This window comes from Astatotilapia calliptera, chromosome 12 (assembly GCF_900246225.1).
Source record: "Astatotilapia calliptera chromosome 12, fAstCal1.2, whole genome shotgun sequence".
In the NCBI taxonomy this organism is placed as follows: domain Eukaryota; kingdom Metazoa; phylum Chordata; class Actinopteri; order Cichliformes; family Cichlidae; genus Astatotilapia; species Astatotilapia calliptera.
In genome coordinates, this window is record NC_039313.1 from 22,824,169 (window position 1) to 22,841,984 (window position 17,816).

A 17,816-nucleotide genomic window follows, 5' to 3' on the forward strand; every position below is an offset into this window, starting at 1 on the left:
CTGTGGACTTGCGCAGACACTCCGACGCTCAGTAATACACTGCATAAATATAAACAAGCTAAAATAAGTAAAGGCTAAACTTGCTAGTGTTAATAACACATTAAAAGACATGGGGACTCGCTTTTAGTACAGCCTTGAGTTTACCAGTAGAAAACAAAATATAACGGAAAGCAATGACGTGAAACGGAGATGGGAGCCATTAAAAGTTAAATATAGCATCTAATGCATTAGCAATTCTTGCGGTGTAGCGCGCGACCGGCTCGGTTTAAGGACACACGTGACATAAATTAAAAATTTGTGATTGGACAATGACGTTGCCTACAGCCGTGAGGACCCAATTCCGCCTGTGCTTTTTATGCAAACTACGTTATTTTTCTCTTGGTGTGCAAACATGCGTAGTGATATGCTGCTGATGTGTCATCTAGTCGAACAGGTGTAGGTGAGTTTAGATTAAGCTCTGATTGGCTGAGTGTGGCAGTAGGCGACCTAATTGTAACCAAACCTGATCAAGCACAAAGGACCGGGGAGGGCGGAGGCATACTAGCTTTGCTAATCAGCTGACTTTTAAGTAAGTGAAGGGGAAAAAGTTCAACTGTCCAGGCTAACTGCAGGTGATTGATTTGTGCTTTTGTGTGTCTTTTATGAAGATACTTCTTTATGATTGGAGTTTCTGTTCACACTTAAGCATCAATGTATCAATATGTGTCTACATAACATTAAAAACTACAAAATCACTTACAGCTGTGGCTTTCCAAAGACATTTATCTCCATCAATGTCTGGCAAACATGACGCTCATCATTGATTTTCTTTTGCTTTTGTGGAGCCACACTGCATTGATGAACAAGCAGAGCAAATAGAGACTCTTCTACATCTGCCGGTATGCACAATCGTTTGTTGACCTGGACCTGGACTGCCACTCTGTAATTCAATGTTTCTGAGAGCCTGTTGCTGCAGAATAACACTGTTTGACTCAGAATATTTCCTAAATGATAGATGGCTGGCTAATCGCTGTTGTTCTGCAGGCCATACTGGCTCCTATTTTTGGGCTCATCCTTTTGGGGCTGTTCCACACGGAAGCAAAACAACACACCCTCAGCTCTCAGGATGCTTCTTTCTGTCAGTAAGTCACCAATGAGAGCTGTGATCATAGTGTGTTTGCAATGATACAGTTGTGTTCATATATTTAAAATTTCTTTGAACTGTTCTTTTTCCAGGGTGGAACAGTTGCGCAGCTTAGAGTTATAATATGACAAGAATTAGGTGCACTAGTGTGAGTTTATTTTGGATTTTCTCCAATCCACACAGGGTCAAAAGTATGCATGCACAGTCTTTTCATAAGTGGTGCTGAAGATGCTGCAGTGTCTTTTAACTTGACAAGTCCAAGGCCTATTAAGTTCTTGGTAGTGATCATGGTTGACTACAAGTGGTAGTTTGTCTGTCACTGTGAAAAGGATTTGTTTGACAGCATTGGATCGACCAGTACTCAGAAAAATGGGAAAGTCTGAGGAGCTCTGAGAAGGGGAATTGTAGATTTGCACAAGCTGGGAAGGGCTACTTTGGAGCAATTTCTAAACAACTGCATATTCCAAATTCAAAGAACTGTACTTAAGTACAAGTTATTCAGATGTGTCACCACTTTGCCGTGGTCTGAAACAGGCGCCTTGAGGCGACTATTGCTGTGATATGGCGCCATATAAATAAAATCTAACTTTGAATTGAATTTTAACTGGAAGAAGACCCAACCTGTCACTCTCACATGAGAAGTAATTGAACAACCCAGGAACCGCCAAGGCTCAAGCCTGCCATAAACTGGAAACTGATTGAAGCAAGTTTTACATGAGGGGGTGCCAAACAAGTAAAAGGCCCCTTTTTCAAAGTCACATAAACAAGCCAAATGACTGCTAGAGAAAAGGTTTATGGTCAAACAAGGATTGAGCTGTTTCGCCAGAATGACAGGAGGCGTGTTTGGTGGACTGAAAGTGAGGCTTTCAAGCCTAAGACCCATGTACCAGCTGTCAGACATGGTGGTGGTAGCATCATGCTCTGGGGCTGTTTGGCTACCAGTGGTACATTGCACAAAGTAGATGAAATAATGAAGAAGGTGGATTACCTCTAAAATCTTCCAACAGCGAGACAGTTGAAATCTGGACACAATTGGGTTTTCCAATAGGACAATCATCCCAAATATACATCAAACTGAATATGGAGTGGCTAAAGCAGGCTAACCTTAACCCAAAGACATCACCTCAACCTGATTGAAAATTGGTTAACTATGCTTAAAAGCCCAGCCTATGCCCGAACACCAATCAGTTTAAATGAATTCTACCTATTCTGCTAAGAAAAGTGCTAAAATATCCAGGCAGAGTTATTCCAAAGTGTCTGCTACAGGTGCATCTTGCAAAGTGACATTGAAACGAATATTAGTGGGGTAGCATGTATATACTTTTGACCCTTTGTGGATTTGAGAAAATCCAAAATAAATTCAAACTTGTGCACCGATTCTTGTTTTTTAAAGTCATTAAAGATGAAAGCTGTGCAATCATTCTTACCTGGAAAAAGAACCGTTTAAAAAAAATCATTAAACCCCCCAAATTACCATGACATCTATGCCCACAATGAGTGGAGGTAAACATGTCACCACAGCTGTATGCAGGCTATATACACTTTGTTAAACTACCTGTGTTTATCTTACGATGTGCATCTGTTCACTTCATCCTTAATACAACATAATACAAACTATATAGAATTAGTTTAATTTTAATATGTCTCTTCAATAAAGTGGTGAACTAGAGGTGATCTACCCAGAGCTGGACATTTATGAATGCCTCATAATCCCAAAGAGCCTCAGAGAGCAAGTCAGCCAAGTTTGGAAAGCCCCACAGGTGTACTTCTCTACTGCGCAGAAGGTAAGACCTCATTTAAGGAATGTCAGAGCAATGAAATACCCCCTTCTAATCCTGTATTTGTGTCCACAGAATAATTATTCCACTGCTGAGGGTTGTTAAATATGAGCATTTTGTCTTATTAGTTAAAGTATTCTGCAGGGAAAATGGTCAGAATTATTCTAGCAGTTATAGTTTGGGGGCAAAGTTAAACATTATATTTTGTCTCTGTGAAGACAGCGTTAAGTGGGGAAATATGCACATGCTTGTTTCCAACACTAGGGGGCAGGAATGAATAAAAAAAGGTTTCATGTGTACCTAAGTGGGACAGCTCTAGCGTTACATTTCTGAGAGGCATAATTTAAATAACAGCTTTCTAAATCATAAGTTAAAATAAAGTGTTTTTTATATATGTATCACAGAACACTTTAACTTTTGAGTATCCCTGTCCTCTTCTGTTACCACAGCTGCACTCGTCATTGTTTCATTGCAGCAGCCTCTGTCACCAGAGGGGGGTGCAATTACCCCACACTTGTAAGTCTCTCAAGGAACAATTGTCTCAAACAAAGGTTATGTTGTATCTGCACTTATAGTTTGTACTATCAAATTGTAAAGTTGGTAATATTGCTTGGTGTCCTCATTTCTGGTCTTTGAATGACTAAATGTAAAAAAGAAAAAAAATACATAACTCATAAGCAACACACAATAAATCACCACCCTCAGTTAGGTGTTAGTGGCAGTTATTAAAATGAGCTGCAACAGACAGCAAACAAAGATGTGAATGCTTCTCAGTAATGAATCTCTGACATGATATCTTTCACGAGTTAATAAAGTTTAAGATGAAAACAGTTTTAACTCAAGTTTAAAACACACTAAACACAAGATGAGAAAGATTTTTATCAGTACAGCTGAGAAGGATCCAGCCTAAATCACAAGTATTTAATTGAAGCTACAGCTTTAAATTTCTTGTTAGCCTTAATATTTTGGATAAGTTTAATTTGAATATGAATCAGATGATGTTTACTGCTTGTAAGAAGAAAATGACATTAACAATCCATGCCTAAATACAATTTATATATAATAGACTGAAGCAAGAATGGAAAATGAGGTGACAGTGCACCTAGCTGAGGATGCTTTATTGTTCTCTCCAAATCCTTACATTCAGATGATCTGTGTAGTGAAATTCTCTATGCGATTACTTATCAGTGGATCATTTTCTGTGTAGTTGTGAGCAGCAGATTGAAAGAGACATGCGACCCATTCCACAGAAAGAGCGCTGAAAAATCCTACATCTGTAAATTGAAAACTTAAATTGAAAGCCACCTCGATTTAGGAGCTAGTTTATGAATTTCAGAGCTAAGCAGTCTAGCTTGAACATGATCTATTGCCCTTCTCTTGCCCAAACTCCATTTGATCTATGGTCGTATTATCTGTAATGCTGTCTTACATGATTCTCTTTTATTGCTTGAATCAGTGTCAGACAGCAAAACAGATTACATGTTAGATTAAATCAATACAAACTTTATTTGCTCAGCTTTGAAATTCTCAATTCTCCATTTCTCCTGACACTTATGTAAACACACGCTATTGAAGGCTGAGATTGTCGCCCGTGGTTCTGCGGTTGGTCTGCTGGTCCACCACGCTTTCTGTCACCGTGCCATGCTGCCAGCGCTGCTGCTATTCTCTGCCACACAGCCCTTGTACCCGGTAGCAAGAATACAGAATAGTGGCCGCTGAAATCCACCCACTGTAACACCCACTTCATTACTGGGACGGGATGCATGCCTGCTGAGTAATTGTAATAGAACACAATGGGCAGTAGTCCCATAAACCTCAATCTAAATATGTGCTCATGACCAAAAACAAAAGCAAAGGATCACAAAAACTGCGGATTTCTGTGTCCAAACTTCAGCGCTACTGTTCGCCACTTTGAACTTATGTGTTATGAAAACCTGGCGTGTGTGCTAATGGAGTGTTTTTAGAAATCCTGCTTACTCTCTGCATCTTCAGAAGCATCTACCGTGTGAAGTGAGTGGGATACGCATTGGTTCATGTGACTGAACTGAAAACACGGCTGAATTACGCACAGTCTCTTGAGTAAAGGTAAAATGCTAATCGGTGTAGGACAAATGGAGACATTTTAGAAAGAGCTCGGAGTACAGATTGCTGAAGGCCCCATGTTTGACATGAACGTAGTTTCATAAATATTTTAACCTCTGAACCTGTTGGTGGTCTAAAACACTCCTCTGTGACTGTAAATTCTTTGGAACACATATTTAGATTGCTTATTGCTACAATGAGTAGTAATAAGCAATTGGTCATTATAGTTTGGCTTTTCTCGACTGTACTCCAGTTGTAATATACAAAATACACAGTGCAGTCACCTTATGATTGGGATCAATTAGGAAAGAAGGTCATTACTTTACACTTATAACCTAATTCATTCCTCAAATTTAGCACATATTCCACATACGTGATTATATTGATATCTTTATTATCTTCACCCTTATGTACTGTGGGTCATGCATCAGAGGTCTGTGAGTCAGATCTCTGTATGCACTGTATAACACGTTTTAAAGTAACATTTTGCTACCGTTGCTAAATATCAATGTGTATGCACTTTACCAGGTGGTCATTATGAAGAATTCAAGTTTATGCTTTAAAAAGTTTCCTAACCAAATTTCAGAAAAAGAAAATTCAAGTCGTCCTATTTCAAATCTAAACTGTTGTTGTTTCAGTCGATATTAATATCTGCTGCAAATGCCAAAATGCTTTTAGGAAGTTTTGATTCGCAGAAAGCAATAGTGAGTTCATCATGTAGATAAATGCTCTTTGGAGAACCAGCAAACTTGCCTGAGGACAGAAAACCTTTGAAATAGAGCTGTGCTTACAGGAAAGAGTAAAGCAAGAGTGAAAATGAAAGCATTTATTATATGAAAAGGATTTAAAACTGCATATTTTGCTGTGTTGCAGGTCACCCAGGCGTGCATTTTGGCACAACAAGAGAGCCTTTAAGTGAATTCTGTCCTGGTTTATTTCAGGCTTTATTGACCATTTGTAACAAGGCAGATTGGATTTATTGTAGTCGTTTTGTTTTTAATTATGGAAAGTTAAAAAAAAAAGGTTTTTACATTTATACATGTCCTTACACGTGTTTTTAAAAAGCAGGTAAGAAGCCTTTCCCATGGGTCTTAATTCAGCCCTCGGATAAACTTCTGGTCTTCTGTTTTTACTTCCAGTGAAGTACCAAAGATTTATACGTGCACATGTCTACACCTATATCACTGGCTGCTATTAATTCAACTAAGTAATGTAAGATCTAAAGGCACTAAGGAATAAGTGACATACAAAGCCTGCTCGCACTAATGTTACACAGTTTGACTATTTTGTTTAAATCTGAAGGACATGTTTGTCCTGTGTTTTTTTTTTAATGAACCAATTAATTCAATTATTTATTTTAGATGCTCTTTTGTGCATCCGTAAGCCTTGTCATGCTTGTTATTACTGACGCTAATGTGTGGTACGTTTTATTTAAACGATTTTTTTTTTTACTCTTATTTCGATGGTCATTTTTCATTGATGTAGTTTGTGTAAACAACACAGGCCACAGGACTGCTATCTTTACCACATAGTTACTCCAAAATTGGAGACAGTTTTAGAGTTGTTTTTCTTTTCTTTTTTTTTTTTAGTAAGGACCATAGCCACAGGGCACATTCTTAGACATGGGGGATTTCAAAGCCTTGTTTTTGGGTAGACATTTCTTGCATCTGGTGGATGGAATGAGGGTTTAAACCATTACTGCGATTAGAGCTGCCTCACTATGATCTCTTGAGCTTGCTTACTGCTGCTAATAGCTGTTTCCTCTCTATTTCCCTCTATCTTTTTTCTTTTTCGCTTTCTCTCTTTCCGTGAATGATTTTTATGCTTTGCTAAAACATGTGGGGGCGTTGAGAGAGGATTTAAATGCAACGATCCCCCTCCTCTTTTTTTGGTGAATCTCAGTGTTCTTTTCTGCAAGCCTCTGATGACGACAGGGCAGCTTTAAGCCTGGCAGTGCCCACGGCAGGCTGCCGTCTCAGCGCTGCCCACTCTCCTCTGTGTTGGCATGCTGGAGAAAGCGAGGGTGGGGTTCCTCTCTAACAGACCCTGTCATTCCTAGGAAAGCCTACATGTCCACCCATGCAGGATTCCTGATAGGTCTTCATGTTGGGGATGTGATAGCGGCGAGATAAGGGTTTTTATTTTCCGTAGGTGATGGCCTTGATTCAGCAGAGAATCTAGAAGATGCACATCTAGCTGAACCAACATGGCACTTCCTGCACTTTTTATATGAAGTTGAGGGTCAGTTAGTGAAACATGTACCATCTAATTGCATATTCATTGTCATCGGGTGGGTGTTTTTGGCTCTGCTGGATTAAAATCAGCCTGTTTGGCTGGGATTCAGGGAGTTTATTTCCTTAACTAATGTTCCCCTTTGTCATCATAACACCCCGTTAAGCTGACCCGTATCCCGCTCCATTCAGACACAGCCCATTACTACACAACATGTATGATTCACACAAGCTTCTAAAGAGGGGAAGAATTCCAACCTTGTGCTACTAGGAGTACTGGATTGATGATGCATATTTATTGCGATGAAGCGAGGCAATAAACCTCCTCCTCGCACAGAAGAAAAATAATTTGCACCTCACGGAGCATGTGTGTGGCATGTGGACCGCTACAGGTGAAAACAGAGGTAGTTATACAGGAAGCCGCGAGGTTTAAGGTTTGCCCTCATTTGGCAAGTCTGAAGAACAAAGAACAGTTTATTTGAAATTATATGTAGACTGTACCTGACACCTGTATATCTCATTTTTACTTATTTTTATTTTTCATTTCTACCACCTTTTCCTTTGTTTTTCCATCCACTGTAATGATAGTATATTCGTTTTTTTAACTACTCTTTGTACCCTGTTGTTGCAGTAGCGTGGCATTCCTTCACCTTACGTTTGCTCTAAGAGCGTAGGCAGCAGTACTTGTATATAGTGGCTGTGAGTAAAATATGATTTCAATTACCATGAAAATGTATTGTGTTATCAATGGGAGGATAAGAACAGATTAAAGAAGCTCTGGTATGCTCTTACCACTGACAATGGTCAGGCTTATAAGCAGGCAAGCTGAATTTGAGAAAATGATTCACGGTTTGACCAAAGCCCTAAAATCTAAAGCCAGCTCAACCTACCAACATACATTTAAGAGGAACTTTTCTTTTATATTGATTGGACTTTTTTTTTATTTGTTTGTTTTTAAAAGTCAATTTTTTTCTTGGCAGGAGAAATAAAGGCTGTCGTTCATTTTTAAAAACGTAACAACTGAAGACAATGGGCGACAGTTGTGAAATTCGTTAATTAGATTCAAACTTGCCTCAGCGCAAAGGTAATAGCGACGACTTAGCGAAGCAGCAGGTCTTTAATAAAAATACCACCTGAACCTGTGCTGCCTCATTATTATTCAATATTCACACAGAAACTCTCTCTCTCGCTCTCTTGTCGGTTCATATACATTGACTGCAAGATCTGTTCAGAGATTCATAATCCGCATGGGAAGTGTGTCTGCTGTGGATACTTAGACAAACATACAAGATTAAATTTCTATTTATATGAGCCACAGAAACCTAACATTTGCCAGAGAATCACTGTAAGATCTGCAGACGACTCGGTTGTGCTTTGACACAGTGAGAAACTTGCACATTTTCCTTAATGTGTTCTGTCCAGCTGGGGGGGGGGAGCGGAGGTAGAATAAACTAGAAACTTTCCTTTGGATACTTAGTCGTAGAATATTGCGTCTTAAATATAAAAAGGGTGACTAGAGACTTGAAACTTTCCAGACAGATTTACTGAGGTGCCTATGTGTGAAACTGAGGTAATTGACTCCCCCCCCTTTTCTTGGACAGCTTCTTTTGTTTTACGACTAAGTAATCGCAAAGTTATAAGTGATCAAGTGAAGTTTACTTAAGACCCAGAAGCTTGGCTTAGTGGCATTTTGCCCAAAATGTTTTGTGCTTCTCATTTGTGGTCCGGCACAGGGGTTTAGTTACAGTTGTGTCCCAATCCTCTGATTCACCTTCTTTAAGAACAGCTTCGGGGCTGCTCATAATGCTTAACTCTCCATAATGCCATCCCCTTCATCTCCCCAGTGGTCTTATTGTCTTAAACTCGAGATGGGGAGAAAGAGTGTAAGAAGAAAAAAAAACAGGTTAATACATGTTTGGCTCAGGCAAAGTATCTTTTCAAAGACAGACTCTATTTAAGTTTTTTGGAGAATGTTCTTCTAGTGTTTCTCGTTTCTCCCAACTTGTTTAGTTACACTTTCCTTTTTTTTCACTGCTTTTTGAGGTAAGTTAGGTTGCATTTGACATTAGAAGGCTGCTCGCTGTCGTTGCAGTCAGGTCCATTGGCGCGTCGATTGATCTGAGGGAATGATAAAACTGTCTTCCATGTCAATTTCCTTACCCTGTAGTTTGGAAGCAGAGAAAATGTTATGCAAATGATTTGTTAATCCCTTTACATTATTTGTTCCATTTCGCCCTTTCATTTTCACACTCAGTGTTTCTAACACAGCGAGCTGACAGGCGGACACCCTCAGACTGCTAATTCTTAAGATAGCAAAGAAAGTCAGTCATCCGTCCCACATTTAGTATGCACTCGCTTCAAATTAATCAATGTGACTTTAATGATTTACCTGAAAACCGATCCTGAAAAGGCCTTCAGCTGCCTACATTTTAAAGAACTTGAACTTTAACCTTTGTTTTTTCGGTTTTGTTGTGCATTTCTTTTTTTACATGCTATCAGCAGATTAACAGTCTCAAGGAAAACATTGACCTGCACAATTAAAGCTATAAAATCAGCATAAGCAAGATAAGACGGCTGAGCCTAAGCCGAGAGAGCACATGAAACTGTGACCAGTGTTTTTTTTTTGTTTGTTTTTTCCTCTCCCCCCTTTCCTAGTTTTGTTGTCCCAAAGGTTGGTGTTAAAAATAATAAGAAAGAGGTGGGATGGTCTTAGATTCAAGAAGCTTAAAATGCAAAATCTCAAATAAGCCCAATTTTTTCCACCCAATAGCGTTGCGTTTTGGTGGGTTTGTGTTGATCGTCTCAACTGACTCACATGCCGCCCCTCCCCAAATAAAAACACTAGAGATTTACGTGGCTTTTCAAAAAATGTATCTAGACATTTATCCAGCTTAATCTTCTTAACATATTAAAGTGATTTGCTTTACCCTGAAGTGGCTGAAGCTGCAAGCTCACCGCCCCTCATGGCACTAAGACCTCAGAAGCATTGTGGACACCTTCCGCTCCTCATAAAGAGGGAGGTGGGCAGAAGTCGACCTGCTTCTCATCTGTGGAGCTGTGGCTGTCCCCGCTGTGCGTCCATTTTACTTTTATTTTTTTGTTCTGTTATTAGTCCAACTGTTGCACTCAGTCAGTGTTCTTAGGCACATGGCTCTGCCAGCACTGCCCACACTGTGGTGTGGAGGTTTGGAGCTCTCAGCTTTTGAGCTGAACTGAAAGAGCTCTCTCACAGAGTAGGTGTTGGCAGGATGCTTTGTTTCTTTCTGTGAATGTCATAAGAGGTATGGATAATGAGAAAACCGAAGCGTAGTGATGGCATGATATATCTGGGTGCCAAGTTTATGCCTGACTGCAGATTTGGGCATTTTCAGATAGATGATGTGCTTAACCTTTTCTTCAGACGCGACACAAATCTGAGAATCAGTTGTGACAGTTAAAATGTGTTTTTTCCTTAAAACACCACTTAACAAGCCGGCCAACTAAAAGGTCCTGGTCAAACTTGAGTATTGCTAATGTCCTTACTTGGCATAATGCTCTATGGATGTGCCTGAGGGCATTAGTGTTGCCAGATCTCATCAGGAGAGCTAAGAGTTTACACTTGGAGATATTCATTGTAACTGAAGTCTTTGACCATCCATTGTCATCGTGGTATTTAGCTTAATGTGTGTCAAAGTTAAATGTGACATTGTGGTCAACATTTTTTTTAAAGATGTGGTTAAATTCAGACAGGACCGGATGGGTTTGAATAGGTTTTTTCCTTTAATGAATGAAATCATCATTTAAAAATGGCATTTTGTATTCACACGGGTTATCTTTGACCAATATTAAAATTTGTTTGATGATCTGAAACATTAAGTATGACTAATATGCAAAAACCAAGAAATCAGGAAGGGGCTTATATTTTCTCACGGTACTTGTACTATTTTTGAAGTGGGGCATTAGGAATGCAATTCAGTTGAATTTTATTTATATAGCACCAAATCACAACAACAGTCACCTCAAGGTGCTTTATATATAAGGCAAAAACCATACAATAATACAGAAAGAAAACCCAATAATAGGATGAGCCCTTATGAGCAAGCACTTGGTGACAGTGGGAAGGAAAAACTCCCTTTTAACGGGAAGAAACCTCCAGCAGAGGGAGAGCCCTCTGCCACAACTGGGTGAGGGGAAGGGAAAAAATGAACGAATAAATGCGAAGCTTTGACCACAAAACCTTTAAGTGTTACTGCTGAGGGAATATTAAAGTTCTCCTTTATGGTGCAGTGTAGCTGACCTGATACCACATATCTGCATACGGGGTAAAAAAACAGGTCACTCATGGCCTATGTGTGTGTGTGTGTGTCGTTTTAGAGTGATGACACATAAAAAAAAGGTGTTGTTTGTCACACATACATGGCACGAAATATTTTGTAACAAGAGCACTCAGAGAGCACAACTCCCTCCAAAGGGCGTGACCTTAACCATGACCCGATTGTCACCTAAATTAAATCAGCTCAAGCTGTTATTGGTGTCTACCATCTCACAAAATGTAAACATGGCATCTTGAAAACTGGACTGCTTGACTGCTGACAAACAGACAGACAAACTGTGTTATTTGGGTTATTTGGACATCACATAAATCAATGCGGCAAATACTTTCTCCTGAGAAACAGAATCTTGACTAGTTTGGGTAGATTAGCTTGAAAAATGACTCAAAGAACTAGGGCTGTGCGATATGACCAAAATTTCATATCCCGATATAAGAATTCTATTGTCTGATAACGATATAAATCACAAAAATGTAACATTTTTGTAAATTCTGTGACTCTCGGGCAGCTTGACTTGCGGGAAGTGTTTCCAGCTGCGCGTCATGTAGCTGGAGTCGAGTGTTTTAACCGATGTATGAAACTATACATTTTTAGACATAAGTTGTAACAGCCGCCGTTTTCTTTGTGAGTATTTATTACACGGTGTGCTGCGGGGAAAAGCCTGTTCTAACGTTTGAGTCTAAGGTTTATTTTTTAGCACCTGGCGGCTCTCTTTTACTTCTCATCCGTAAATAATCTGCTCTTTCACGTGATTCAGTTTATTTTGAAAAGTCTCAACAGGATCTTGAGCTTTATTGTGAAAGGTTTATGTGGAACATAAACAAGCGGACACGCGATGGTTTTACCGTCGTTGTTGCTAACACAACGCATAAAAACAGGCGCTTGTCCGTCCTAAGAGAAAGAGAGAACTTTAAGAAATTAATATAGCCACTACAGTGACCATCAAAACAATGAAAAAATATTGCTGTAAAGAGTTTATTTTGCAACACCACGAAACAAACGATAGCGTAAAATGAAACGATAGACGTTTTTATATCGTCATCCGATATATATCGTTATATCAAACAGCCCTACAAAAAACTTATTTATGAGACCAGTTGCCGACTTATTTGCGATAATGACACATCAGTTATGAGTATAGTAACTGTTATAACTCTAATCTCTTAAATTGTATGCATTTATGTAGAGATTTGATTGCAGAGCACAATTCCAGATCATATACAACACGGCATGAAAAGAGCGTAATAGTGTTGTTATGTCGCTGAACAATGGATCATTTACAATGAAACTAATGATCTAGATCAGCGGTCTCCAACCTTTTTTGTGCCACGGACCGGCCTTTAATGTGTCGCGGATAAATACAACAAAATAAAACTAGTACCGGTACCGAAAAAAAGAAGATTTATTCATAACGCACATGAAAAGACCCAGGAAAACAGAGTTAACGATCAAAACGATAACAAAATAACGCTGAAAACTTATAAAAACCCTGAAAACTGTACATTTCACACCTGAGCCTCATCTTTCGCGGCCTGGTACCAAACGACACACGGACCGGTACCGGTCCGAGGCCCGGGGGTTGGGGACCGCTGATCTAGATTGTAATAAAACACTGATGACTCATTATAAATGTTTTCTCTTCCCAAAAGAAGAAGAACTCTGAACTGTGTTGTTACATTTAACATGCAGATATAGGTTTCAGGAAATGCATTTGCTGCTTACGAAACAATAAAATTTTTATGTAGGTTCCTGACAGATATTACTGGACAGGAAAGACACAACAGACAGTGATCATTGAGACTCTCACAGAGAACATGCTGTATGTTCCTGTCCTAATGACTTGACTGTGTTCCCGTGAATCTGTGCAGTTATTAGGATTGTGGCTTGTGGAATGGAATGTATTGTTTTGGTTTATCTCTTTTCATATTCAAACAGCTACATGACCTCTTGTACTTGGACTAAATGTCTGACAGGTGTTAAAATCATGCGCTGAGGGTATCCAGATAAATGTTGTTGAACGTAGCAAAGCTCCACTTCAAACAAACTATGAGTGGTAGCTTCTTTTCATAGCACGCAGAATAGAAGAAATTGATTGGAACTGGGAGGCTTAGGACTGGATTTTCCGCAACCATAATATTTTTTTTTTTAACAACTGCAGCTTAAATTTAGATATTTTTTTTTCCTGGCTTTGTTTTTTTTTATATTTCTTTGTCCAAATCCTATCGAGTGGTGCTTCAGGTTTTTCCTTGAGTAAAAAGTTGATATTGTTGTGAGGAGGGAGAAAGGACTTTTTTCATGTGTGCAGGAATGTAGATTTCTTCCCCCCGTGAAATCCTAATTGTGCCTTGGAGGGCTGGTAGGGTATCTCTGCTCAGCTCAGCTCAACAGGATTTGTGTCTGTGTATGTTAGAGTATGTCTCTTAGCTTGAATACGGATATAACCCTTTCATTGCACAAGCTGCTGATTTTTCATATTTGCCGATAGGCTGATCCTGTGTATCCGTAGCTTTTTTTGTGGAAGACATTGAAAGTTTTTGTTTGGGAAGCTTCCATATTTAATTTTTCTTTCCACTTTAAATATTTGATATTTGTTAAGAATTAATGCAGATAACGTGCGGACCTCTTTTTCTGGCCCGGCGGTTTCTTTCGAAACTCCCGAGAGCAGGTTCGGTCAATAGTGCATGGTCAGATGGATGACACATCGCAGGTCAAAACCATATCTGTCCCTGCACGAGTTATTGCTGTGCATTTATCTATGCAAATCCAGGATAAGATCCTATCTGCCTGCAGCGACATATCCCCCTGGATTTCGTCTATGTGAGCTAGGCAGGTTATGGTTGACAGTTAAAAAGGAATTGCAGGAACATATATGCGGAGATTATTGCTGCAGTCATTAATTGTTGCTTGAAAGGGGATTAGGATTACCAGTCCTATAGAACACTCTAACACCTGTCCTTCCTCACATCTAACAATGTTACTTCAGTTTTCCTTATTTCACTATCAGTTCAAGTTGGCAAAATAAAAAAGGCTGATTTATTCAAATGAATCATCAACGCTGGAAATGATTCAATATGTGCCACATTCAGATGGGTGATATATTATTCCCTTGGGGAGAGGCAAAGATGGAGCTGTGGAGCTGTTTTATTTGTGCTGTCTTTATCAGTGTGTCAGGCAGAGAGGCTGAGCTTGTTCTCTATGAATGGACGAGCCCTTGAACCATAAACCTGTACCTCCTCTGATAACAGTTTTTGCATTGTGATGTAAGTGCCATTCTCTGTGATGTCCTCTCTGACAGCACTAAATATATCAGCACGCACAAAATGATCTGTCAGACGAATTATTTTATTTCAACCAGTTCTCCAAAACTAAGGATTTTCTGTGCTGGGTACGCAGGATATGTGTGTGTGTGTGTGTGTTTTTGAAGACTACATTGTGCATTTTCTTAAGGATTCAAAGCAAAGCACAGCATTGTGGTTGCATTTCACCAAGCTTTTGCTGTTCTGTGGTTTTAACGCTTTTGCCTGTAGGTGAACATTTTTACTGTACTTTACTGTCTTCCATACTTCGTGCTGAATATCATTCGGTGCTATTTCTGCCGCTGACTGCTCTGACGTCTGAAATCACCATATCTTCTAAGGTGATATGAGTGCTCCCTGAATTACTCAGAGCCCATGATGACATGGACCTGATTGTCAGACGGGTGGGCTGGTGACACTGGAACACAGACGGTGCTTGTCTGTTTGAAATATTCAGTTTCAAGCTTCCAAGCCCTGGGCAGTCCTCTCTCCCAGTCTCCCAACACCCAGCTTCGCCCACTGAAACAAGACTCTTCCATACTGGAAAATCCGGCCCTGTCAACTGGCAGTCTGGACTAGGTTCAGCCCACACGCCAAGCACCCCACCACCACCACTTCCACCCCTTAATAGGCACAAGAGTTTGCCACCCCATGTAGATGCCTTTTGGTCGCCATCCATGAATGGCGTCAATAGCATCTTCCTACACAACAGTGACTGAACGGAGGGCACAAGAAAATGTGGGAATAATTTACACTTTCTCACTGTACTACCATCAGAAACCATAATTAATCATGATAGAAAAAATGTGGAAGCCATCTTGGCTGGTGAAACATGCAGTGCCTGTGAACAGCCCTGACACCTTTAACAGCTCCGATGGCCAAATAGGAATGGGGTGTCAGAGTGCTTACAACTAGTCTCCCTTCAAGGCAGCATGTTTCCCAACATCTTCAGACTCTTGTCTGCTGCATGATGGTTCATCATGAAGTGTAACCGTTGTAACCTTACAATTTATTTTACCACCACGATGCGCAATTAATCGCCTGTCTTGAGAACTTGAACATGTGGCGTTAGATGACGGGAGACCAAAACAATTGTTCTGTTAAAACAAAAACAGTAATGTTAATTTTTTTTCCCCTCATCTCCTCCCAAACATTAAAATAAATAAAATGTGCCTACCAGGATAAACTTGATTGTTAAAATAAAGATTAAATAAGAGCTTCAATTGTTTATAGAATTGAAATCTCACATCATGTGTGCAAACCTGCTGTTTTTGGGTTGCGTTTACACTATTAGCAAATCCAAAATAGATCTGCATTGTTTTACTTTTCATCCACCAATTACCTTAAAGTGCTTGATTTAGATTTCCAAATCCAGGAGAAATAATTACAGTGATCTCACCTTTAACTTTCTCAGGCAGCACTTGCTGGTAAAATAGATCTGACTCTCAGCGTGCGACATGCTTGACAGATTAATTACGGATATGAGTCCAGTGAGGTAATTTGCCCCGTTTGACTGCGTGTTCTTGGCAGCCAAACTACATGACAGAAATATTTCCCTCTTGCCTCATTTAGCACTAGTTGGATCTCATGCTCGCATCCAAGCACCTGGCCCCATGTTTCTTCAGAATACCTGTTAGTGGTTGTTGCTGTGTCTGAGCATGTGCATTTGCAGAAATGCTTTCATGACAGTGAGTAGGTGTATGTGTGTAAAACCACCAGTAGAAAGTGTTGAAAGCCTCAGCTAGCAAGATCGCATCCAGGGTGACTAATAAGCTTAACATGAGCACGGCTGTGTTCGCAAGCATGGTGCGGTGAAAGAAGTCTTCAGTGTTGAGAGAAATGCAGAAATGGTTCCCTAGGCTGCTACTAATTCCTTCACCCCCTCAAGCTTCAATCAGACTGTGAACTATCTTACTGTTAGCTATGGCTTCATAGTAGTTACAAAGTTCACACCAGAAGTGCAAGGCTTTATAAACAAAGTTCAGGCTAGGCTGAATTTAAAAATTTCCAGAGTTTATCCAAGAGCTGCTCATTTGTGGTTTTGGAGGCTGAAATAATGCACATTGTTCAGGACTCTTGAATAACACACACTGTAGTAACATTTATTAGGTGGACTATAGGCTATGAATGTAATTGCATTGTCTCGTATTGCCTTGCGCCATGTGCTAATTAGATTCAAATATACCATATTAGCATATTTTTATGCTCAAGCAGAAAACGTGATTATGCAATTATGTAAACTTGTGTTTCATATTCCACTCAGTCCCCTTGAACTGCAACCTCCTCATAGCTCGCTCACTCATCTGTTTAGCTACTTAGCGGCCATCTAGTAGCTATGTTGTCTTTAGGCCTAGAATCTGCGTTTGTAGCCACATGTGACTTTGCTTTGACCATGTGGCTCCTCGAAGTGTGGATTTATAAGCCACTTCACACTCCATTCCTGTGTGGGAGGAGGCTGAGTTAAAAATAGGAAGGTTTGGAGGTAGTGAGCAGCCCGCACTGTGTGAGGCGTTTAAGAACACACAGAGAACTATTGGTGTTCTCTTTGCATTCTTTATTTGTGCCAATAAACCATGTGAGTTTTAAACTATTACCAGTATCAGAGTTTATAATAGTGTCAGGACTCAGGTTACTTCTAAAAGCATTGACTTTATGTGTTGCTGACTTTGTCTACCTAAGATATCTGGTAGTTAAAGTTACTAACTTAAGACTTATTTAAACCCCACGTTCATGTATGGGTTCATAATGTGAGCATTTACAGTGAGGCAAAAAAGAAACATTAAATTAAAGTGCAGCATGCTGAGACAATATTTTAGTTCTGTTCATACCCCTGTAAGGTATTTAGTCACAACCTTAAAATTTGCCTAACCTTAAACCAAGAACTTTCTGTGTCTAAACATGCAAAGGTCTTGTTTTTTTTAGGTTATGTTTAGATGTAATCTAAAAAGAACCTTGTGGGTTTTATGACCTCATGTAGAGATATAAAGCTGTATTTT

The 17,816-nt window shown here is 39.6% G+C and overlaps 1 protein-coding gene across 2 annotated transcripts in view; it reads left to right on the plus strand.

The window, feature by feature from the left end:
- pebp4 (phosphatidylethanolamine binding protein 4) overlaps window positions 1–17,816 on the plus strand; it is a 53,311-nt gene that overhangs the window by 200 nt on the left and 35,295 nt on the right. The window contains exons 2-4 of one of the 2 annotated variants that reach the window (XM_026186665.1): window positions 825–878; window positions 1,024–1,121; window positions 2,781–2,907. In XM_026186665.1, the coding sequence (XP_026042450.1) occupies window positions 825–878; window positions 1,024–1,121; window positions 2,781–2,907 (279 nt within the window). The remainder of the gene's footprint in view (window positions 1–824; window positions 879–1,023; window positions 1,122–2,780; window positions 2,908–17,816) is intronic. The other variant, XM_026186666.1, reaches the window with a different exon arrangement.